The following is a 25,658-nucleotide window of genomic DNA, read 5'->3' as shown; positions in this document are numbered from 1 at the left end:
TAAACTAATTGTAAATTAAGTTTAATGTAAATTAATTTAATGTAAATCAAGCAGTGAACAAAACATACTAAAATAAACACAATAAAAAACATTCATTAATAAAAATACAAACATTTCAACTCCACATACAGGAGCCCTTATCAACGGTAAAGAAAAAACAGAGAAAAAACTAAAATATTTTAAATCATAAAAAAGAACACTAAAAAACAAAACAAAACAATAGCACAGAGAAAAAAAAACAAAAGACAAACAAATGAATAAAACTCAAATTTTAACAAAACTTTCTTTTAAAGGAGTTTTGTTAAAATGTGAGTTTTATTTATTTGTTAGTCTTTTGTTCTTTTTTGTCTCTTTCTCGTTGTGTTGTTTTTTTTGTGTTTTTTTAAGATTTAAATTATTTTTGTTTTTATTTTTTTTGTCGTTGATAAAGAATTCCGGATGTGGAGTTGAATGTTCAAATTTTTATTCATTAAGCAGTGTTTTTTTGTTGTGGTTGTTCTTAGTACGTTTCCTTAACAGCTTATCACAAAATCAACCCCGTTTTTCTCTCTTAAACTTTCTGAAATTCTCGCAAATGGAAAGCAGTATGGTCTAAGAAACTATCTAATTTTTCTGTATATATATATACTTTTTTTTGTAAAACCCGATTATTTCTCTAAATCAAGCACTTCTGCTGAAATTTCAGTCTTTTTCAATCCAAAAGATGTAACTTATTTTTCTGAACACTATGACATTCAGATCAAACCGCTGCTAAAAATAGCGATAAAAAATACAAAAAAAAACAAAAGAGCATATATTGCATAAAAATTCACATTTTGATTATTCGTGGATAAAATTTTGGATAATTGTGGATAAATTGTGGATAAATTTTGACGCCAGATGCGTCAATTGTGAAGGAAAGTGTGGGCACCCAAGATTTTTTTTTTATGCCCTCCACCCTGTATTTTGAAAAATACCCTCTCCTCGGTATTTCCATTGAAAAATGGCTTTTTTTTAGTACCGTCATTAAAAATACTTAAAAAAAAACAACAAAATTCCCTAAGTTTCGAAAAATTCATTCCTCCTCCCCCTAATTTTTTGGTTTGACGCTACTATTTGTGTTGCGAGAGCAACACTTTGGTTTTGTCGTGTATTTTTTTTTTGTTCCTAGCACCCTGATTTCAGCTTATTCCTAGAAAGTGGTAAGGGTCTAACCTTTGTAGTTTTTACGGAAAGTGAGAACCTTAGGCCGGTTTGATGAATATGACTTTGCATTTTGGTAAGCTTGGTAGAACTCTTGCCTGGGGTCAAAAAGGATGGTTTTTGCTTCTGTTTCTACCCATTTCTGTTCGTGATTTCAGCTGAGTTTATCATTCGGTTTTTGCACTTTGGATTGTGGTAGAGAAATGGTATACGGTGTGCCTCTTGTACTTTAAAAGTTCTCTCATTGCTAAAGAAATTAGAGTTTATCCTTTGCTCCTTTCTAAGTGATGACGTTAGAAACCTGGCCTACGGCAAAAAAGTCAACTTTTGAACTAAGATATTTTTTTGACGGCAGTCGATAGCTCTTGATGAGCTGATCAAAGTGTATGTCGTCCATTTTTTGGCACAAAAATTCCTTACCATACCAGTTTTAAAATTTAAAGGGGTTGACAACTTCAGTAGTAAGATACACACTGAAACAAAAAATAGGCCGATACCAATTGTGAGAAATATAGGGGAGATTAAGGAACAGTCGGCTGTTAGCTCATAATCCTCTTCAGCAACGAGGAGTTCGCAGCTTTGGCTAGTTGATGTACCTATATTTTTTTTCGGTGTATTTGATGGTAAGACCAACTTGGTTCCAGTGCTAAGACATGTAGGGGACTTGTAATAATAATCGGCTGCTAAGCTACAATCATCTTCATCAATGGGGGGTTTGCAACTTTTGCGAATTGGTGTACCTAGTACTTATTTTAAGATCCTTGCAGATTAACAACTTCAGCGTTTAATCGAAGCGAGTAAAACCAACCAACACTTCACTCGGCGAAGCCAAACAATGGTTGCCGCAAAATCTCACGTTGCCCGTGCAACGTAGATGTAGTTCTTACTAGCATAAACTAAATTATAACGTTACGTTAAGTAATCTTACGGAGCAAATTTTTTTGTAACATAGGGAGTGTCAAGTAGAATCGAGCTCTATATAAAATTTTACCTTACTTAATTTTAGGTAACATTGTGGGAAAGGTAACATAGTGCCAAAACAAACGCTTAAAATGAAAAAATAGGACTTTCCTAGAAAGTCTTTCACTAGAAAGTCTAGAAGACTTTCTAGAAAGTCTTTCACTCTTTGCTAGAGCTTGTATCTCTGTATTAATCCCATATTTTTATTTTTGAATAGTTTCCTCATGATAAGTTTGATGATTTTGGACAATAATTATGATGGTTTTATGGATTTTTACCTTAGCCTAGCATGAAGGGCTTTTTAAAGTGCGAAAAATCACACTTAAGGTAGCGTAACCTAAACACTTCTACGGACATAGTGTGAAAACGGCTTTATGTGCCAACTTATCTTGAATGAAACATGCTTGTTTTTACTTTTTATTATCTATTCTTTTATCCTTTAACTGAAAGCGAAAATATTTTGTTTTACTATCTTTATCTTTACCTCATAAATGAAGTAGAAACCCTTTTGTTTTATCTCTTCTCTAGGAACTTTTGTTTAAATCCCACAATCGAAAATACTTACAGAGGACACGGTCTAAACAATTGAGAACTTGGTAACACAAATACTTGATAAAGTGCTTTTCTATTTTAATAGAACTCATGGAAGAATACTTCATAATAGCACTTATGTAAACGTTTATGGCACGTCCATGGGGATTTATTTTTTGGTGGGATGAAAAGTTCAAGAGGGATACAAACGAAAAACAAGAGCTAGGAGCTCATATGGCACTTGTGACGAGGTCGAAAGAGCCAAGAGCCAAGAGCTCATATGATATGAGCTCTAGCAAAATTATAAGAAACAATAGATTGATTTAAAAAGAAAATCAGAGGTTTAATGCCGGTCGGTACTTAAAATAAGAGCTCTGAGTCACGAGGTCCTTCTAAATATCAAAATTCATTTAGATCCGAACCCCCACTCGTAAGTTAAAAATACCTCATTTTTTCTAATTATTCCGAACTGCTCCCTCCCCCCCCCCAACTCCACCAAAGAGAGCGGATCCGATCCGGTTATGTCAGTCACGTATCTTGGACTTGGGCTTATTCTTCCCACCAAGTTTCATCCTGATCTCTCCGCTTTAAGCGATTTCCAAGATTTCCGGTCCCCCTCCATCCCCCAATGAAACTGGATCCAGTCGGGATTTAAAATAAGATATCTGAGTTACGAGGTCCTTCTAAATATGACATTTTCTTTAAGATCTGTTCACTCCTTCGTAAGTTAAAAATACCTCATTTTTTCTAATTTTTCAGAATTAAACCTCCTCCCCCCAACTCCCCCAAAGAGAGCGGATGCGTTCCAGTTATGTCAATCACGTATCTAGGACTTGTGATTATTTTTCCCACCAAGTTTCATCCCGATCCCTCCACTCTAAGCGTTTTCCAAGATTTTAGGCTCCCCCCACTCCCCCAAATGTTACCGGATCCGGTCGGGATTCAAAATAAAAGCTCTGAGACACCATATCCTTCCAAACATTAAATTTCATTAAGATCCGATCACCCGTTCGTAAGTTAAAAATACCTCATTTTTTCTAATTTTTCCGATTTAACCGTCCCCCCACTCCTCCAGATGATCGAATTGGGGAAAAGACAATTTCCAATTTAATCTGGTCTGGTTCCTGATACGCCTGCCGAATTTCATCGTCCTAGCTTACCTAGAAGTGCCTAAAGTAGCAAAACCGGGACAGACAGACAGACCGACAGACCGACCGACAGAATTTGCGATCGCTATATGTCACTTGGTAGACACCAAGTGCCATAAAAACTAGTTGACTAAAAATGAAAAAAATCAGAAAATTCGAAAATATAAAGGAGGGATAGGGCCTAAGATCATCTTTCATCGTAAGTGCCAATTCGGGAGTACCTTATTTTCAGTCTTAGGCAAAAAATTAGGTACTTAGAACAATATTCTCTGGTTTTAGCTAGATTGACAGCCATTAAAGTATCAAGGACAGTTATAATGTTAACCTGGCCCAAAACAGTTTAAGAAGATATAGCTTACAGTTAAAGGTGCACTTGTCTTTCGGAATCAATGGACTGTTAATATTTGAATTTTCTCGGGTGAAAGACATTGTCGATTTTAACTTAGCAAGTTTATGATGATCATTATGCGAAAGATGAATAGACTATTTCAATTGCAAAGGAGGGTTTAAATAGGTTGGTCGCATCTCTAAAACATTAAAATCTTTTTTTTTTTATAAGAAATAAAAAGAGACAGAAAAACAGGTTTACTTCACAAGAAAGTAAAGAGCAACTTTTAAAAGAAAAAGAGGAAATGAAGGGCGCTGCCAGCACCTAACGGCCGCTAGCCACTAACTGGGATCCATCCAAAACAAAACCCTGTGCAGGCGCTTATTCTAGACACATTTATTTTATTAAAATAATAAAGCATCTATACAAATTTAATCTATATAGTATAGAACTCATCTTGGTAGTCATTGGTTATTTTGGATTAATATAACGTGTTAAATGTTCTTTAATATAATGTGTATTATCTATATATATAAAAATAAGTTGTCTGTCTGTCTGTGGATGTGTGGATGGATGTGTCAGGTGACGTCACCTGAAAAAACTGGATTAGGTGACGTCAAAACTGAAAAAACTAAAAAAAGGCAAAAACTACAAAAAAAACTAAAAACTAATAAAAAAAATAAAAAAGCTAAAAAACTAAAAAAACTATAAAGGTAAAAACCAATAAAAAACTAAAAAAAAAACTGAAAAAACTAAAAAAAGGCAAAAACTACAAAAAAAAACTAAAAACTAATAAAAAAAGTAAAAAAGCTAAAAAACTAAAAAAACTAAAAAAACTAAAAAAAGGTAAAAAACTGAAAAAAATAAAAAATAAAAAAAAACTAAAAAAAAGGAAAAAACTGAAAAATAAGCTAAAATAAAGGTAAAAACCAATAAAAAACTAAAAAAAAAGGAAAAAACTAATAAATGACGACACTCAAAGAGAAAGCGACCAGGACAAAAGGAATGTTCGATTAGCAATCAACAAAGCACCGGGACACAGGGAGTATAAATGACGACCAGGACATAAGTAAAAAAAAAAAAACTATCTATATATATAAAAATAAGTTGTCTGTGGATCTGTGGATCGTGGATCAGGTGACGTCACCTGAAAAAACTGGATCAGGTGACGTCAAAACTGAAAAAACTAAAAAAAGGCAAAAACTACAAAAAAAACTAAAAACTAATAAAAAAAATAAAAAAGCTAAAAAACTAAAAAAACTAAAAAAAGGCAAAAACTACAAAAAAAAACTAAAAACTAATAAAAAAGCTAAAAAACTAAAAAAACTAAAAAAAAGGCAAAAACTACAAAAAAACTAAAAACTAATAAAAAAAATAAAAAAGCTAAAAAACTAAAAAAACTAAAAAAACTAAAAAAAGGTAAAAAACTAAAAAAACTAAAAACTAAAAAAAAACTAAAAAAGGTAAAAACTAAAAGAACTAAAAAAGAAAAAAATAAATGACGACACTCAAAGAGAAAGCGACCAGGACAAAAGGAATGTTCGATTAGCAATCAACAAAGCACCGGGACACAGGGAGTATAAATGACGACCAGGACACAAGTAAAAAAAAAAATTAACAAAACTAAAAAGAAGGTAAAAACTACAAAAAAACTAAAAAGAAAAAAAAACTAAAAACTAATAAAAAAACTAAAAAATCTAAAAATCTAAATAAACTAAAAAAGAAAAAAAAAGGAAAAAAATAAAGGAGAAAAACAAAACTAAAAAACGAATGTATATACAGACCGGTACACCGGGATACAAATGACGACCGGGACACAGGGAATATAAATAACGACCGGGACACAGGGACACAACTACAACGGGGACACCGGGGGAAACAGGGGGATATAAATGACGACCGGGACAAAAAAACTAAAAAGAAATAAAAACTAAAAACTAATAAAAAAAAACTAAAAAATCTAAAAATCTAAATAAGCTAAAAAAGAAAAAAAAAGGAAAAAAATAAAGGAGAAAAACAAAACTAAAAAACGAATGTATATACAGACCGGGACACCGGGATACAAATGATGACCGGGACCCGGGACACAGGGAATATAAATGACGACCGGGACACAGGGACACAACTACAACGGGGACACCGGGGGAAACAGGGGGATGTAAATGACGACCGGGACACCGGGACAGGGAATGGTCGATTAGCAATCACCATCAACAAAGCTCAAGGGCAATCATTAGAATCATGAGGTATAGATCTGAATACAGATTGTTTTCCCATGGACCATTATATGTTGCATGTTCAAGAGTCGGTAAACCTGACAATCTATTTATATGCAAAGACAATGGGACAGCAAAGAATGTTGTATATTCGCAAGTTTTACGTAGTTAAAACCATATATATATATATATATCTATATTCACAGGTGGGACATAGGGACACAACTACAATGGCGCGTAACTATTATGGCGCGTAACGACTTACGCGCGCGGGGGGGCTTGGGGGGGGGCGCGAAGCGCCCCCACCAACTAGGTGTTGGGGTGGCGCGAAGCGCCACCCCAACAGCTAGTCATATATAATGTATGAATATAATGTATATATTGCGTTAAAGTTTTTTTTATTTGGTAAGAAAAAAAACTGTTTCCCTGCTTCAGAAATTGACACAAAAATCGCCTATCCAATCACCTAGGGCAAAACAATATAACCAAAAAGTCAACCAATGAGAGCGGCCCATTTAATATTAAACATAAATATTAAACAATTTTAAGTTATTTTGGAGGCTTGTTTAGAAGCATTTACATTATTTTTCTGGAGCATAATTTGGCTCCTTGGAAATCCCCCAAAGCCTCTTTGTTACAAGGCGCTCTCCACTCTCTACCACTGATCATACGGACTCTAATTCACCTTTCTAAATTTTTCTTTTTTTTCGTCCGAAAATTGGAATTTTCCAAAATTGGAAAATTGGAAAATCTCTTTCAAAGTCATGCTTATTTCGAGCGTGGGAAAAAAGAATATGAAATTAGGCTAATTTCATACCCAAGCTAATGTAATCTGGCTATTGCACGGGGATTTTTAGGGTGTGACGGTGCTATTAGAGCAATTTCATATCACAACACGAATCGACCCAAAAAGCTTTGAGCATTACGCCTCACATGTCCATTGGTTTATAATTGCAGAAAAAAATATTCACAAATCATAAGCCATCATGCATTGAAAAAGAAACTTAGACATATCCAAAAACACAGTTTCAGAGGCAATGCTCTAGCCTTGTCTCCAAAGGCTTTATAGGTCAAAGAACTTTTACAGTTAGAGGTTGCGGAAGGGGGCAGTAGCCAAACTCCTGTTTGTTGTAATTTTGTTCATTTCAAGTTCAACTTGAATATTCAGTTTAATTTTCACTCGTTTTAAGATTTTTTTATTCTCGTACATCAGTATTTGTTATCTTTATGTTAGATATGATCATTTATTTTAATTTCTGTTTGTTTGGGTTTCATTTATTCTTTAATAGAAATTTCTGGTCGTTTTGAATTTGAATTGTTATAAAACCTTGTTTCTACAGGTCTTCAGCAGATTTTGTCGTGGTTGTAGAAGATTCACTAGATTGTCACTCGTGCCACTGATATAATTAGAGAAAGATGGAACACAACATACTGCCTTGGGATTCCCAGTCCCCACTAGATTGGTACGTAACGTAAAACCACAAAGAGCCTCATAGAATGATTATCTTAGAAACTCGCAACCCCATTGTGTAGTCGACCTTATATTCCATACGATTAAAAACTGAGCCTGCTTTTATGCCCACTGCAGCAAAAGTCCTAGAAATTTCGATTAACGGTAGTCCCATTTCCATGAGGCACTTTAGCCTTAGCGTTTCGTTAGAATCCATACTACCTATTCCTTGGTACCGTGTTAATTCAAAATATTTGTAAAATGCAGCATTGCAAATGCTCTTGAGCTCTTCATCGGTGCAATAGGTACCGTTTCAATTGAAAATAGTTGTAAAATGCAGCATTGCAAACGCTCTTGAAGGCTTCGTAAATTCAAGAGGTACTGCGTTAATTGAAAATAGTTGTAAAATGCAGCATTGCAGATGCTCTTGAGCTCTTCATCGGTGCAATAGGTACCGTGTTAATTGAAAATATTTGTAAAATGCAGCATTGCAGATGCTCTTGAGCTCTTCATCGATGCAATAGGTACCGTGTTAATTGAAAATAGTTGTAAAATGCAGCATTGCAGATGCTCTTGAGCTCTTCATCGGTGCAATAGGTACCGTGTTAATTGAAAATAGTTGTAAAATGCAGAATTGCAGATGCTCTTGAGCTCTTCATCGGTGCAATAGGTACCGTGTTAATTGAAAATAGTTGTAAAATGCAGCATTGCAGATGCTCTTGAGCTCTTCATCGGTGCAATAGGTACCGTGTTAATTGAAAACAGTTGTAAAATGCAGCATTGCAGATGCTCTTGAGCTCTTCATCGATGCAATAGGTACCGTGTTAATTGAAAATAGTTGTAAAATGCAGCATTGCAAACGCTCTTGAAGGCTTCGTAAATTTAGAGGTACTGCGTTAATTGAAAATAGTTGTAAAATGCAGCATTGCAAACGCTCTTGAAGGCTTCGTAAATTCAAGAGGTACCGCGTTAATTGAAAATAGTTGTAAAATGCAGCATTGCAAACGCTCCTGAAGGCTTCGTCGATGCAATAGATACCGTGTTAAAGCAAAATAGTTGTAAAATGCAGCATTGTAAACGCTCTTGAAGGCTTCGTAAATGCAAGAGGTACCACGTTAATTCAAAATAATGGTCAAATAAAGCATTTCAAATGCTCTTGAAGGCTTCGTCGATGCAAGAGGTTTACAAGTTTAAAAGATACTATTTTGTTTTGGATCGCCGTCTGGTTTGGGGATAAAGACATAGGCTCGTTCCTTATGTTTGAGGATTCAGAGAGGTACAGTTGGATTAACTGTTTTAGAAGAATGTTTGGGATCTTATCTGAGCTTAATCACAATGAGTACCCGCACTGTACAGAGCGTACTTGGAATGGAATAAACTTGCTCTGTCGACAATGGTTTCTACGAAGCAGATGAAGTCCAAGGCCCCTTCCCTCGTCATCAAAATTTTGAAATTGAGCAAAAACTATGCTAACAGCTGCTGAAATTCAGTAATTACTTTGCTGATTCTGCATGCTCTCCATTTATGGCTGAATGGATTAATTCAATTTGTCCAAAGGTCAACATCCTCTTTGCTTCCTTAATTTATTCATACATGAAATTGATATTACTATGGTCTTTTCAAGCCAGTTGGTCTTGCAATTCTTCACAGATAGTCATGACAAAAGGTAGAATGTCCAATTGGAGTTCGAGAGCATGAATCTCGAAAGATACTGTCTGGTCTTGGTCTACTCGACGGGGGACTCACTTACAGAAATCGCACACACCAAGTGCAACGTGGCAGAAACTGTACCGAGTGTACTCTAAATCCGAATAACCCTCTAGCTACTAATCACTGTGTGGATCATTTAGAAAAACACATTAGAAATACATTTTTAATATACATGTTTATTTAAGATATTATACCTTCTACGCCCTTTTGGGATTAGTATAGGACAATCCCTTCGAGGATGAAATTCATATTCACCAATTTTTCAAAGCAAGAAATATCTAAGAAAAGTGTTTTATCCAAGGATTTATGCGTTTGTTGATTATTTCACTTTGGGAGGTTATTGTGGATTATAAGGTATTCAAGTTCCAATATGTGCCAAGGACTTCAAATGAAAACTTCTTCTGGACCTATTTTAGGTCTATTTACAGCAGAAAATTGTAGTTTCTTAAGACTTTTCTTTTGGTCGTTTCAAGATTATGAAGACAGCTCTGACCAACACCAAAAACAAGAAGAACGACAGGGATTTTTTTTTAAGACACTGGGAAACAAATTAAAATGAATATTTCGGCCCTATGTCCAAGGGCCGTCCTCAGCAATACAAATAAGAAAAAACAACTTACAAGAGGATAAAATCAATAAAACTAAGATGAAAAGTTTTTCAAAACAGTTCCAGCATCCTTACCTCGGCGAAGTTCAACCAGGACTGATAAATAAATTGTTATGAAACGAGGCAATTCATTGAAATGAAAGAAAATGATTTAAAAACACGTTTTTAATGCCAGCCTTTACAGCCATTTATTTATTACAGCCATTTAGCCATTTACAGCTCTGACAGCTCTTTTTTGTCCGTAAGACATAACACCTTAACAATCTGTTGATTTCCAAAGACAACAACAACTTCAAAAGAAAGTTACACCTTTATAAGCTCTTTGGTGAAATGTTTTTAGCTTATTTTCTGCTGAATTTTTCACCCAAGTTCCTTTTCTTTATATTTTGCACCTCTACTATAAAGAAAATACACAACTGCACATGCGAATTTTTTCAGTAGAAACTGAATTATTTAATTATTATTTTTTGCAATATTATCATTTAATATAATATCATTTAATTATTATTAATAATCATTTCTCGATTTATTTAAGACATATTACTGTGTAATTCCACTTAACCTATTCAAACAACAAGACGGCTAGGCGTGCCAAATGTGGCGGAACTGTGCCAAGCGCTTTGAAAAGTGTGACAAGCAGTCTGGCGACACTGCTAAGCATGCCCCAACAGTAGAAAGCGTGGTGAAACTGTGGGGCCAACGTAGCACTCCAGGGTGTACACTAGGTGGCGGGAAGTCAACACCCCCTCAGATTTCATTTTCACTCTCCTTGCTAATTTAAATAATTATTGTCAAAACATTCCGCAGAAAATTATGTATCTCTTCATTTGTTAGAACTATTAAGAAAAAATAACAATCTTGAACTACACATTGTAAATTCAACAAACAAAAGACTTCGTGAGATAGTTCTAATGATCCTGAAACAGCTGACCTTCGCATATGTTTAACTTGCACTTTTAACTCAAGTTGAATTTTCACATACTCTGCCTGACATTGACTTTAACAAAATTGGTAAGAGAACAAACAACACTTTAAGAAAACTGGATTTCAAAAAAGTCAGCTCTACTCACTTTAGCTTTACAAAACCATAACACAATGAAGGTAAAAAATTAAATTCAGAGAATAAGCAATTGTTCTTTTAAGTACCGAGCTAGATATAAATTGGCTGTACAAATGGCGCTCGCTGACACTTTAAAGAGGGAGCAAAACTAAAAGCGTTTTTCTAAAGAGGGCAAATATTCAAAAAGAAGCTCCTTTTTGCAAAGCTTTTGTCAAATTTGTTTGCCTTTAATACCAACTGTGGAAGATCTCAAAAATAACTTGTGCTCAAAGTATTATTTTTAGTGTATTTTGATTTAAAAGAGTCTCGCCAGGACATTAATAATTTTTAATATTAATCATGTAGGAGCATTAGCTAAATAATACCTGAATGATTTTCAATTTAAAGAGGTTCAAAATGTCCATTGCACAAGCGAAGGGAGGGGAGAGGTGATTTTAGCCGAGACCAAGGACTTAACCATAAGCGCTCTAATTGTGAATATTCACATTCTTTGCCCGACTCTGTCACTTTTACTTTAACAACATTAACCTCAGATTTGTAATCAGCAAGCACAAAAGTCCTTAAAAACCATGCTTGGTGGAAATCAAATACCGTTTATGAAATCTTTACTAAATGTGCATTGATAGTGGACTTTTATATAGTAACGTCAACCTTAGGTTAGTAAATTCAAGTATGAATACGGACCAAACGGCCCAAATTTTAGCTCACCGATGGGAAATGCTGGCACAATTCAGATACTTTCTCAAAATTAATGATGGGGCGATTTTGTTGATTTTTCAGTTTTTTTTTCAATAAAAATGCCAAAAATAAAACATTTTAAAATTCTGGGGGGCGGGGCAAAAAGTCTTGGAGGCACATGTTGTTGTGTTTGATGTTGGACTTTTATATTGTAACATCGGCCTTAGGTTATTAATTACAAGCATGAATACGGAGCCAAAGGCCCAAATTTTCGCTCCCCGATGGAAAACGCAGGCACAACTCAGACATCAGCAAGGTGTGGCCGGACTATATTTTTGGAATATGGTCTTTACGCATTTTGACTTTGGTCGTCAATATTTTAGTATTAAACAGTTTGTTCTCGCAGTTTGATTCTTTCTCGCAACTCTACTTTTTAAAATAATAAAAAACTTTAGCGTAAAGAGCGGGGTGTCGAGGAGGAAAAGCCCCTTTCATATACGGAGTAATTTCTGTTCGTTTTAAGTTTTAATGTCGCTCCTTACTTTCATTTCAAAAAACTTGTTTTGTTTTTTTATTTAAGTATTTTAAGAAACTGAGACGTCGATATTTGGAAACTACGGAGGGGATGGTTTTTCAAAATCAACGATGATGCAATTTTGTTGTTTCTTCAGTTTTTTCAATATAAGTACCAAAAGTAAATCATTTTCATAACGTAGGAGGCATATATCCCCCCTCTGACACCACTGAACACCACATATTTAGTGTAAATCTGAAGTTCTAGCGGGGGTAACTGCCCCCCCCCTCCGTACGCCCATGGGCCTACTTATTTAGACGTCTGTATTGCAGTTTTAGTCTTAGATTTTTCCCAGAAAGTTCAGTAATGCTTTACAAAAGCTGTGGAAATCAAACAGCATTTGTTAAATATTTGACTAGTATGGTTTTGGTTTAGAACGGGTGGAGTGCAGTCTTAACGATCTTTAATGATTAACATTGAATGATTAAGGACCATTCATTAGTCTCTGAACGACCATAAGCTGAATGAGGTAAAAAATTTATGTATGTGTGAAAAACAGTGGGAAGGAGAAGTTGAGAGATACTATATACTGTTTTTTGGGGATGGGTGAACTTAGACGGGAAATGGGCCGAACACCACTTTTTGGGCCCTGCTTCATTAAATGATTTATGTCTCAAGATAGTCTTATGATGGTCTTTCAAAGCCAATTGGTCTTAGAATTATTTATCAGGCCTAACATAATTATAACTAAAAGTAAGGTTTTCAGTTTAAGTCGTCTAATTTCGAGAGCCTATATATCGAAAACTATTGTCTGAAATTAATCAACTTTAAGGCTGAATTGCATCATCATCAGGAACATTAGATTAATACACAAGAATTGATCTATTAATTGTTATGTGGATCATGTAGAAATATATATTAGAAACACATTTTTAATATACCGATTCATTTCAGATGGTATCCCTTATACGCCCTCTTAGGATTAATATAGTATAGATCCGCCGAAAGAATATGGCATTTACATTCGCTCCTTTTCCAAGGCAAGAAATCCCTTGGAAAGTATATAATCGTAGTATTTATGCGTGTGTCAATTACTTTATTTTGATAGGTTAAGGTCGATTATAAGATATGGAAGTTCCACTGTTTAAATAGCTATTGCCCCTCTCATTGCACATTTGCATGCTTACCAGCGTAAAAGGTAGGGGGATTATGAGCGCTGTTAGAAAATTCACAAGGGGGGGGGGTCAAATAGCTCACCTTGAAGACCGTTGGAATGATAGCCCTATAATTAATGTTTGATATTTCAGGCTAGGTTATATATCAGGTAAGTATGTTATGTTGGTATGTAAGGTATGTTATATGTATGTATAATATATTATAGGTATATATAGGTGTATATATATATATATATATATATATATATATATATATATATATATATATATATTATAGATATATATTATATGTATTATAGGTATGTTATGTTAGTATGTCAGGTAAGTATGTAAGCATGTTAGGGAAACCTAACATACTTTAATTACACATTCTAAATTCAAAAAAAAAAGGATTTAGTGCTATCGTTCCACTCATCCTCATATGGATGAAATAAGTCACTTAAATGGTTTGAACATAAAAACTACAATTAGACAAAGTAAACAAACTTAAAACTTTACTGAAAATATCTTGGAGTTCAGCAAATACATCCAGCTGATGATTGCAAGTATTTTTTCTATATTTGCCTTAAGCCATTTGAACCTGAAATAAACTCCTCCAAATGAAGGAAGCTCATGGGTTATATCACACTTACATATTTATATGCAGCACCTCTCATGGATAGTTCGAAATTATGGACTCAACACTGCATTTTTTTATGTTTCAGATATCCCCTCCCCTTAAACACATACCTCCAATCCAATAGCTAGTAGCAGGGCTACTTTCTTTTGATACAGCAAAAGCTTTCGATAGAGTCTGGTAAAAGGACCCATTAAAGCAAATTCCTGGCGCATAGAACTTGTGACCGTCTGCTTGAGGTTCCGAGGAGTTGTTTAAGGAATAGAATTCTCTGTGTAGTCTCAACGGGTATATTTCCAGTAAGTGTTTAGTAAAGATTGAGTAGTATCCTGGGGCCTAAGGCTTTTCTGGTGTAAATCAGCAACAAAGGGGACAAAATCACTCGCCCTCTATGTCTTCTTACAGTTGATAGCATTGCCCATGCATCGCTCAATAAACATGATAGCCTTCTACAAGCTTTCCTGCCCCTACATTAGGATCTCCTGAACATATAAAAGGGGTATGATGCCTCAATGGTAGAATTCAATGCATCTAAGACTATGGAGCAACTACCTCAGCTGATCAAAGGTCTCTGGGTAACAAATCAACCTGATCTTCAAAGATAAGCTATCAAGAGAGTTGAAAAACTTCGTCTTCTGGGAATTTATTTCTCCGCAGACCCCCTCTTAGGACGCATATGCCAATCGGGCCCGATTCTTCTATGCGGAAAAGTTAGGAACGATCCATAGTTTTAACAGTCTGTCACCATCTGGTTCGAGTATCCTTCTGTGCAAGTCAGGCATTAGGTTTATTATGGGTTAGCCATGCATTAGGATAAATATGGATGCCCACATTTTGCAAAGGCTCTTAAAACCCTTCTGGCACCACTCCAGAGGATCCAAATTAGGGCCCCAAGGTGAGTTTTAACACCAATCGAATACCTCCACAACCACACAGGGAGAGTTGTCCATGGCTGTTTTCTACCAGAGCATCTACCACCCTCTACCCGATGAACTATATCTACCTGTAGTGCTGTTAACCATGCCAAAAAGGCAAAAAACGGTCTGGGTGAATTTCCTACAAGAGAAGACACCCTGGGTTGAATACTTCAAGACCAGCTTTGTAAGGTACTGCACCCTGTAAGGTGCAGTACCTTTGTAAGTATTCAATACCTTCAATACCTTTGTAAGGTATTAGGAATAGTCTTCCGAGGGAGACTATCCTTTGAAGTTCAAGAGACACAATTCTAGGTAAAAAGCCTAGGAAAATGGTTTAATAAATGGCTTAGTTAATAAATGGCTTAGTTATAAATGGCATTAGGAAAATGGCTTAGAATTTTAAGGTGCCTAGTTAGAAGCTTCCTAAGTAAAGGAGGCTAAAATTTAAAGTTCTTACGTTAAGTTTTCACCGGACTGGCGGCATGAAAGCTATCATAAAAATAAGCAAACATATATACACCTCCTGCCTCCTCACCATTCTTCTTGGAAGAATAGAATTCCGTATTTTGTAGGTAGGAGCTTTTAAAATCTTCAGTCACAGTGTTAAAAGATATGGTGAAATTAATGGTGCAATTTTCATTAGAACCGTGCCCCTCTTAGGAAGTGTATTTCCCTGGTGCCTAAACTTATATGAATTCCAGTCTATTAATAGTTATTCATGGGAAGTATTAAACATAATAATTTTTCATACTTGGAAGCCTCATGAAAAACAAATTGTTTTCATCAAAATTACTTTTTTTCAGTACTAGTTGCTATTTCTCTGGTGCGCTCTTTAATTACAGTAGCATTGCAGTAGCTCGATATTTGTCATTAAATTGATGAGTCTACTTCTGACTTAAACTGGCAGACACATTGCAGTAATTAGTGAATTTCTAATTACTGAAATTTCTGTAGAAATTTTTGTAGAAATTTCTGTAGAAATATTTGTAGAAATTTCTTCAGCAGCAATGGAACAAATATACCAAAAAATGTGTCATCTTCTTACCAAAAATTACAAGATTATTAAAGTTTTTTGCCTTCTTCGTCAAAGCTCGAACAGAACCTTCTTCGACGTCTTCGTCGTCTTGGCCAAAGCTCGAACAGTTTTTTCTAGGTTTTCTGATGAAGACTGGTCAAAATTAATCAGGGGCCAGAATAATATACACGTAGCAGATGCTTTAAAATTCAGAGAAAATATAAGCCAAATACTTGGAAATTCTTTTAAGCCCTATAAATAGGTATTTAGCATAGCTATGAGGCTTAAAGAATTCATTGAGTGTATAGTATGTCTTAGATCTATTTCTTACAGTTTCGCTTTTATAAGTTTGTCTAAGTTCAATAAAAGTTAATGTCCTTTAAAGGAATAAGGGGTATTTCAAAGACCCCTCCCAAAAGTATATCTTAGGCTCCAAAAACATTCCTGAAAGCTTCATTCGCATAACTCGACTACTTTCCAAAATAGCAAAAAGCCCCTCATCTAAAATATCACCAAATGATTATATGAAAATATTTTAAATGTTGCTTAATATCATAAATATTATTATTAATTGATATTAAAAAGTTAATAATAATATTAATTGTAATGTTAATACTAACTTAATTACTGGTTTCAACTATTTATTAAAACTATTTGACATTTTATTAGTATTTTAGTAAATAATTGATACTAATAAATACTAGCACTAGAGACAGTTCATCACAATACCAAGCCACCTGAGGACAACATATCTGCGGACATTTTCCAACCTAAATCTGTTCAGAGATAAATTTTAACAGAACTAATAAATATTAGAAAACCTGCGTGCACAAAACCCTAGTACCTTGGGCATCCGTAACACCCCTGTCCCTGTGCAGAGACGTTGACCTGCTATTTAGAACAAGCTTTGGAATTGAGTCCCTAATTTAAGCCCCACTAGAGCTGACGGGAAAAAAGGACACAAATACTAATGCAAAAAAGTGATTTCCCTTCTTGTTCAAGATGAGGGATCTTAATAATCCTATCTGGGGGTTTTGCCCATGGATAATCTAATGATGTAGTCAATACCATATCAAGAGGGAGGATAGGTGGTTTGACCCCCCCCCAAAAAAAAAATCTTCATCCAACTCGCAAATCTTAACAGAAATGAATATGAACACATTTTTGATGCCTTTTGAAAAGTTTTTTTCTTAAGACCTCCCCCCCCAAAAAAAAAACGTTTTGCAACTCCCCCTCCAAAAAATAACCCTGGATACCACACTGAGCGTAGTAGTAGTTTTCATCTCAATACTTTTGACACTATTTCCGACTCTGGGTGAATAAAGAAACAATAAAAAAAAACAATAAATTAATTTAACAAAAAAACTTTTGACTTGAGAATTATTAATAGTTTTTCGAGTTATTAAAAAACATACCTGCACAAAACTCTAGCACTTTGAGTTCTTCTTATGTTCACCCTGGGTATCATATAATCCACATAGCTTGCGTTCAATAGCTTTGACTTCACCGGGCCAACCATTCTAACAACTGAATAACTTAAGGACAAAACTCACTTTTTTTTGCTAATTCACCAATTTCTGTCAAGGTTTACTGATATGAAGATTGAATGTAAGAAGTAGCTGACTTACTCAAATGTCATAAGCTAACTAACACGTGGTAATGTTTATTTAGTGTTACGACAGTACAACAGGAAATTAATTTCCGCATCAAATGAAGCATTAAGTCCAGTTTCACTTTCACAAATTATTTTGAGCTTATAGTGAAGGCAAAGCGATGTTTTGTATTCTCAAATTTAATTTATTGCTCTTACAACGCTGGTGTTACTTTATTCAATATAATCTTAGCTTGTCCTTCTGAAAGCCTCGTGCATAAAAAAAATGTAAACAATAAATTATAGGAAAAAAAACTTTTTCACTCAGCACTCTGTTTTCCATTAATCCATCAGTCAGCTGCTATGAAAGAAGCACGACTGAATTTAATTTGCTGCTTCAACAACTATAACCGAAGAGAATAAGAGGGATTACTTTCATATAATTCTGTGGTAAAAAGTGTGTCTTAATTTTATTAATTTATGCCTGTGACGTATTTTCCTAATCCAATCACATTGTTCTTTATTTTTGCGTAATCAGGTTTCAAAGATTACTCTCCTGTAATTCATTCGTATTTTCGAATGTAATTCGATGTATTTTCGACGGTCGGTCGCGTTTTCTTAAGGAAGAAAAATTTCTGGAGTGACAAAAAAACATGATTTTGAAACTTAATTGGCTCTCCTGTGTAAAATTTCAAGCAATAAGCAGTAAAAAGAACGAAAGTTTAAATTTAGCTGATTGGCTCTCTTGGGCAAGGCTTAAGCTGGGAAAAAATAAAAAGCTTTTGAGGCACAATAATTTTTACAAATAGTCCCTCTATTTCTGTCTCCTACAATTTCTAACTATCCACAAGAGCCAAGTGCATAAGAAGAATAATACCGTCAGACAAGTACATAGGGTGTAGGCTAGGGGCATGGGTATCCTGAAATCTCATAGGTTTTCCTTCATTTTAATATTCCGGTCGTGGTAAAATTCAAGTGCTGTTTCGAATAATCTCTATCCTCTCTCCCGAAGCTTGAAAATTTCAAAATCCAAGCCCCGCGGATGTTTTTCTGCTTAAAGGAATAAATATTACGGAAGGATATATTTCAAACAAACACAACTTAGGAACAATGGGGAAGTTTTTTTCTTCCAAGACAGTGGAATTCAATTCAGTGTATATTTCGGCCCTATGTCCAAGGGCTGTCTTCAGCACAACACCAGAAAAATAAATAAATATATATATATATATATATATATATATATATATATATATATATATATATATATATATATATATATATATATATATATATATATATATATATATATATATCTATATATATAAAAATAAGTTGTCTGTCTGTGGATGTGTGGATGGATGTGTGGATGGATGTGTCAGGTGACGTCACCTGAAAAAACTGGATTAGGTGACGTCAAAACTGAAAAAACTAAAAAAAGGCAAAAACTACAAAAAAAACTAAAAACTAATAAAAAAAATAAAAAAGCTAAAAAACTAAAAAAACTATAAAGGTAAAAACCAATAAAAAACTAAAAAAAAAAACTGAAAAAACTAAAAAAAGGCAAAAACTACAAAAAAAACTAAAAACTAATAAAAAAAGTAAAAAAGCTAAAAAACTAAAAAAACTAAAAAAACTAAAAAAAGGTAAAAAACTAAAAAAAATAAAAAATAAAAAAAAACTAAAAAAAAGGAAAAAACTGAAAAATAAGCTAAAATAAAGGTAAAAACCAATAAAAAACTAAAAAAAAAAAGGAAAAAACTAATAAATGACGACACTCAAAGAGAAAGCGACCAGGACAAAAAACTAAAAAAAAAGGCAAAAACTACAAAAAAACTAAAAACTAATAAAAAAAATAAAAAAGCTAAAAAACTAAAAAAACTAAAAAAAGGTAAAAAACTAAAAAAACTAAAAACTAAAAAAAAACTAAAAAAGGTAAAAACTAAAAGAACTAAAAAAGAAAAAAATAAATGACGACACTCAAAGAGAAAGCGACCAGGACAAAAGGAATGTTCGATTAGCAATCAACAAAGCACCGGGACACAGGGAGTATAAATGACGACCAGGACACAAGTAAAAAAAAAAATTAACAAAACTAAAAAGAAGGTAAAAACTACAAAAAAACTAAAAAGAAAAAAAAACTAAAAACTAATAAAAAAACTAAAAAATCTAAAAATCTAAATAAACTAAAAAAGAAAAAAAAAGGAAAAAAATAAAGAAGAAAAACAAAACTAAAAAACGAATGTATATACAGACCGGTACACCGGGATACAAATGACGACCGGGACACAGGGAATATAAATAACGACCGGGACACAGGGACACAACTACAACGGGGACACCGGGGGAAACAGGGGGATATAAATGACGACCGGGACAAAAAAACTAAAAAGAAATAAAAACTAAAAACTAATAAAAAAAACTAAAAAATCTAAAAATCTAAATAAGCTAAAAAAGAAAAAAAAAGGAAAAAAATAAAGGAGAAAAACAAAACTAAAAAACGAATGTATATACAGACCGGGACACCGGGATACAAATGATGACCGGGACCCGGGACACAGGGAATATAAATGACGACCGGGACACAGGGACACAACTACAACGGGGACACCCCCCCGAAGAATGTTGTATATTCGCAAGTTTTACGTAGTTAAAACCATATATATATATCTATCTATATTCACAGGTGGGACATAGGGACACAACTACAATGGCGCGTAACTATTATGGCGCGTAACGACTTACGCGCGCGGGGGGGCTTGGGGGGGGCGCGAAGCGCCCCCACCAACTAGGTGTTGGGGTGGCGCGAAGCGCCACCCCAACAGCTAGTATATATATATATATATATATATATATATATATATATGGTTTTAACTACGTAAAACTTATACAACATTCTTTGCTGTCCCATTGTCTTTGCATATAAATAGATTGTCAGGTTTACCGACTCTTGAACATGCAACATATAATGGTCCATGGGAAAACAATCTGTATTCAGATCTATACCTCATGATTCTAATGATTGCCCTTGAGCTTTGTTGATGGTGATTGCTAATCGACCATTCCCTGTCCCGGTGTCCCGGTCGTCATTTACATCCCCCTGTTTCCCCCGGTGTCCCCGTTGTAGTTGTGTCCCTGTGTCCCGGTCGTCATTTATATTCCCTGTGTCCCGGTCGTCATTTGTATCCCGGTGTCCCGGTCTGTATATACATTCGTTTTTTAGTTTTGTTTTTCTCCTTTATTTTTTTCCTTTTTTTTCTTTTTTAGCTTATTTAGATTTTTAGATTTTTTAGTTTTTTTATTAGTTTTTATTTTTTTTTTCTTTTTAGTTTTTTTGTCCCGGTCGTCATTTATATCCCCCTGTTTCCCCCGGTGTCCCCGTTGTAGTTGTGTCCCTGTGTCCCGGTCGTCATTTATATTCCCTGTGTCCCGGTCGTCATTTGTATCCCGGTGTATTTTTTTTTATTAGTTTTTAGTTTTTTTTGTAGTTTTTGCCTTTTTTTAGTTTTTTCAGTTTTGACGTCACCTGATCCAGTTTTTTCAGGTGACGTCACCTGATCCACGATCCACAGATCCACAGACAACTTATTTTTATATATATAGATAGTTTTTTTTTTTTTACTTATGCCCTGGTCGTCATTTATACTCCCTGTGTCCCGGTGCTTTGTTGATTGCTAATCGAACATTCCTTTTGTCCTGGTCGCTTTCTCTTTGAGTTTCGTCATTTATTTTTTTCTTTTTTAGTTCTTTTAGTTTTTACCTTTTTTAGTTTTTTTTAGTTTTTTAGATGAAAATTTTTTTTAGTTTTTTCCTTTTTTTCTTTTTAGTTTTTTATTGGTTTTTACCTTTATTTTAGCTTATTTTTCAGTTTTTTCCTTTTTTTTAGTTTTTTTTTATTTTTTATTTTTTTTAGTTTTTTACCTTTTTTTAGTTTTTTTAGTTTTTTTAGTTTTTTAGCTTTTTTACTTTTTTTATTAGTTTTTAGTTTTTTTTTGTAGTTTTTGCCTTTTTTTAGTTTTTTCAGTTTTTTTTTTAGTTTTTTATTGGTTTTTACCTTTATTTTAGCTTATTTTTCAGTTTTTTCCTTTTTTTTTAGTTTTTAGTTTTTTTAGTTTTTTATCTTTTTTTTAGTTTTTTTAGTTTTTTTAGTTTTTTAGCTTTTTTATTTTTTTTTATTAGTTTTTAGTTTTTTTTGTAGTTTTTGCCTTTTTTTAGTTTTTTTAGTTTTTTAGCTTTTTTATTAGTTTTTAGTTTTTTTTGTAGTTTTTGCCTTTTTTTAGTTTTTTTAGTTTTTTAGCTTTTTTATTTTTTTTATTAGTTTTTAGTTTTTTTGTAGTTTTTGCCTTTTTTAGTTTTTTCAGTTTTGACGTCACCTGATCCAGTTTTTTCAGGTGACGTCACCTGACCCATCCATCCACAGACAGACAACTTATTTTTATATATATAGATTATAATATATATATATATATATTTATCTATATATACAATTACATTAAAATTTGAAAACTAAAACTAAAAATGTATAAAAAAAAATTTTGAAACAGCCCTAACATCCTTACTTCAACGAGGTTCAACCAGGAATGATAAATAAAATGATGTGAGATGTTTGTATATGAAATGTTTTATATAATTATATTTTTTGATAGTTTTTGTAAGTTTATTTATGTATACATATTTTTTTCTGGTGTTGTGCTGGAGAGGGCCCTTGGATATAGGGCCGTAATATCCACTGAATTGAATTCCACTCTCTTGGAAAATTTTCCCTATGTTTTCTAAGTTGTGTTTGTTTGATATGGAAAGGCAGTGCGGTCTTTGTCGCTATTTAAGCATATAATTTAAAAAATGAATATCCCTAAAAGCTCCTGAGGTTTTTCACCCTTAAGGCACTCACTAAAAGTTATTGCACGAGCCTGGTAGACAAAGAGGGGTGACACAAGGACGTAATCTCACGCAATCTGACTTCTTTCATAATCATCCATAATTACCATATAATGCGTCTTTTATCAGTTGCTTCGATAAAGTTACTCTTCCAAATCTGATACCCAAAAATATCCTTGGGAATGTGTCCGGCTCTAACCTGTCCCCTATAAAAATAAACTTGAAACCGTTTCTGGCAAATTTTTCTCTAATAGCTTCATTTATCCCATGGCAAATAATAGTACTTTTTATCACCTTTGCAAGCTTAGAAGAACGCTAAAAAGCGATAAAATAGATATTCATTTTAAAACAATGAGAACCATCTCCTGCCAAACACATGTTGATGTGCAAATAAATATATGACCATGAAAAATGAACAAATAAAGAAATCTAAGTAAACCTCCATAGTAACTCTATATATGATAAATTATTCTATGTTTAATCATGACATTATTATACACTATGTATTAAATTATCTATTGTATACTAGGTATTATTATATTAACCTATATTGTATATATTATATTACGAATTAACCTTTTCCAGAAGTTAATTAAATAACATAAAATATTCCACTTAATTCTTAGCAATACCAATAATAATGATTGTATAGGTGTAGCCTTTGTGGTATACATGCAATCTGCAACAATCCAAAAGCCGTTGCGTTAAGTTGTCCAAAAAACCAGGGGCATAATATCTATGGCGCATGGGGCAACTGCCCCCAGACCCCAGTTGGCCCAACCAGCTGAAGTTCAGTTTCTTCAAAAATCTTGTCAAAACTAAAATAAGCCTGCATAATTCGAGCACCCACAGAAACAGGTCGGTTTTTTTTTTTTATATATCTTTATCTTTATGATACAATATGGCTTGTTTTTCAGTTTCCACCGTCATTTTCACTTAATTTGGGAAAATTGGCTTCAACTTTGCCCCCATCCAAGGATTTTAACGAAATTACACCACTGCAGAAAACTCGCGTTTACATTCCACCGCCACAGATAAAGCAGGTTCTAGCTAAAAAAAAAAAGTCCTCCTTTCACCAAGAACTCCTTCTTCATACGAAACCTGGTTTTCACCTATAAATTTTGTGTTGCTTGCTATGCCATCTTTACATACCCCATCGTACCTACCTCGGTTTTACACCTCTATAACATAAAAGAAGGTAAAGAACACAGCACTAGACTTCTTAAAGTCCAAACCGGCGGTACTGATCCCCGTCTCAAGGCCCTTTACGCAGGAAGTGCAATGGGGGGATGGGGACCAGCCATCATGTGCTTTCACACATCCTTCCTGTTTAAATTCCCTAGATTTCCAGGTACCCATTCCGAGCTGGGTCGACTCTGGCTGAGGTTAAATAGTCACACCACTGACCCCCGTCCCAAACCAATTAGCTGGCCAAGATTTTTTTGGCGATCTCATTCCTTGTTTTTTTTTTCTTTTTTACTCTTTTTTTAGAATAAACTTGTCAATTTTATCAGTTATTGCCATCTTTGTCATATTGCCCCTCCCCCAAGATTTTGCTCATAGGCACCCTTGTCGCACTGGGCCTCCCCCAAGATTTTGCTCTAGATATGCCCCTGTAAAGGCTTCCATATGTCGAACCAGAAATATTCCGACTTTTAATATTATTTTTGTATCACTTTTTTTCCTTGTCTTATTACGAAAATTTACCTGTTATTGCTATATTTACGTCTAGTCTGAGAAATTGTTTAGAATTCTTAAGTAAATTCAAATTGAGCGAAGAACAAATGTAAAAAAAAAACTGCCTAAAAAAGATTTATTATAATCCTATGAAGCAAAATAAGTTAGGTAGATAGGCGCAGTACTACAGACAAAAAGAGATTCTACTTGAAAAAAATGTCATGATTCAAATATATTCGTTTTTTTTTACTGTTTTAATATTTATCACAGAAGAACCAAGAGCTTCTGTGATACCAAGAACCAAACGTCTTAATTGTAGATGGAAAGGCATTGAAGTCTGAGAAATTGTTCAGAAATTTTAAGTAAATTCAAAATGAGCGAAGAATAAAAGTAAAAAAGCTGCCTTAAAAATATTTATTATAATCCTATGAAGCGAAGTAAGTTCGGTAGTTAGGCCTATTACTACAGACAAAAAGAGATTCTACTTGAAAAAAATGTCACGATTCAAATATTTTCGCTCTTTTTACTGTTTTAATATTTATCACAGAAGAACCAAGAGCTTCTGTGATACCAAGAACCAAGAACCAAACGTCTTAATTGTAGATGGAAAGGCAGTGAGGTCTGAGTAAATTCAAAATGAGCGAAGAATAAAAGTAAAAAAGCTGCCTAAAAATATTTATTATAATCCTATGAAGCAAAATAAGTTCGGTAGATAGGCCTAGTACTACAGACAAAAAGAGATTCTACTTGAAAAAAATGTCATGATTCAAATATTTTCTCTCTTCTTACTGTTTTAATATTTATCACAGAAGAACCAAGAGCTTAATGGGAAAGTTATTTGTCTCTCCAAAAGTTGCCTATGTTGTTGTTGCCTTTAGTTGCCTAAAGTTGCCTATGTAGCCTGTGTTGCCTATGTAAGTTGCCTATGTAGTCTATGTCTAGATTCGACACTCAACATTCTGCTGAACAGGGACATTTGGTCCCTGAACAGGTCCCTAAATTGAGCAGCATGTTATTGATTGTAAGTGCAATTTTAGTAATTTTTATTTGATGAAATAAACGCATACCTACCTAAACAATGGCTATGCCGGAGCATTAGTTAAGCAGGTTTTTAAAAGGCGGAATTATTTGTTTCTCCCGAAATAAGAAATAAATGATTGGCTTCCAATAATACGTCGCAAAAACAAGACCATTGAGGCCTAAAACAGTACTATTTCTCTTTGTTAGTACCTTCTGTTTATCTTATTTGGTTTGTAAGAGTAAACAAAAATCCAGTTTTTCTCAAAAATATCCAGTTTTCTGTTTGGTTATTTCAAAGTTATGATATTTTTAGGGCAGAACCACATTTTGTCAGTGTTGACACGTTGAACCGTGAAAATAAATATGGAAAATTAATTAAATTCGGCAC

General features: G+C 34.0%; 1 protein-coding gene across 4 annotated transcripts in view; it reads right to left on the bottom strand.

Annotated features, from left to right (window-relative positions):
* The window catches only part of LOC136033249 (IQ motif and SEC7 domain-containing protein 1-like), a 359,466-nt gene that overhangs the window by 152,883 nt on the left and 180,925 nt on the right, over window positions 1–25,658 (bottom strand). Inside the window, exon 1 of one of the 4 annotated variants that reach the window (XM_065713982.1) lies at window positions 17,523–18,276. The exons of the other annotated variants lie outside the window; for them this stretch is intronic. Within the exon in view, the coding sequence (XP_065570054.1) occupies window positions 17,523–17,626 (104 nt within the window). The 5' untranslated portion in view covers window positions 17,627–18,276. Of the gene's footprint in view, window positions 1–17,522; window positions 18,277–25,658 lie in introns of those variants that run through there. 4 annotated transcript variants of the gene reach the window in all.

This window comes from Artemia franciscana, chromosome 11, assembly GCF_032884065.1.
Source record: "Artemia franciscana chromosome 11, ASM3288406v1, whole genome shotgun sequence".
NCBI lineage: Eukaryota > Metazoa > Arthropoda > Branchiopoda > Anostraca > Artemiidae > Artemia > Artemia franciscana.
This window is presented reverse-complemented; position numbering and strand designations above follow the sequence as displayed.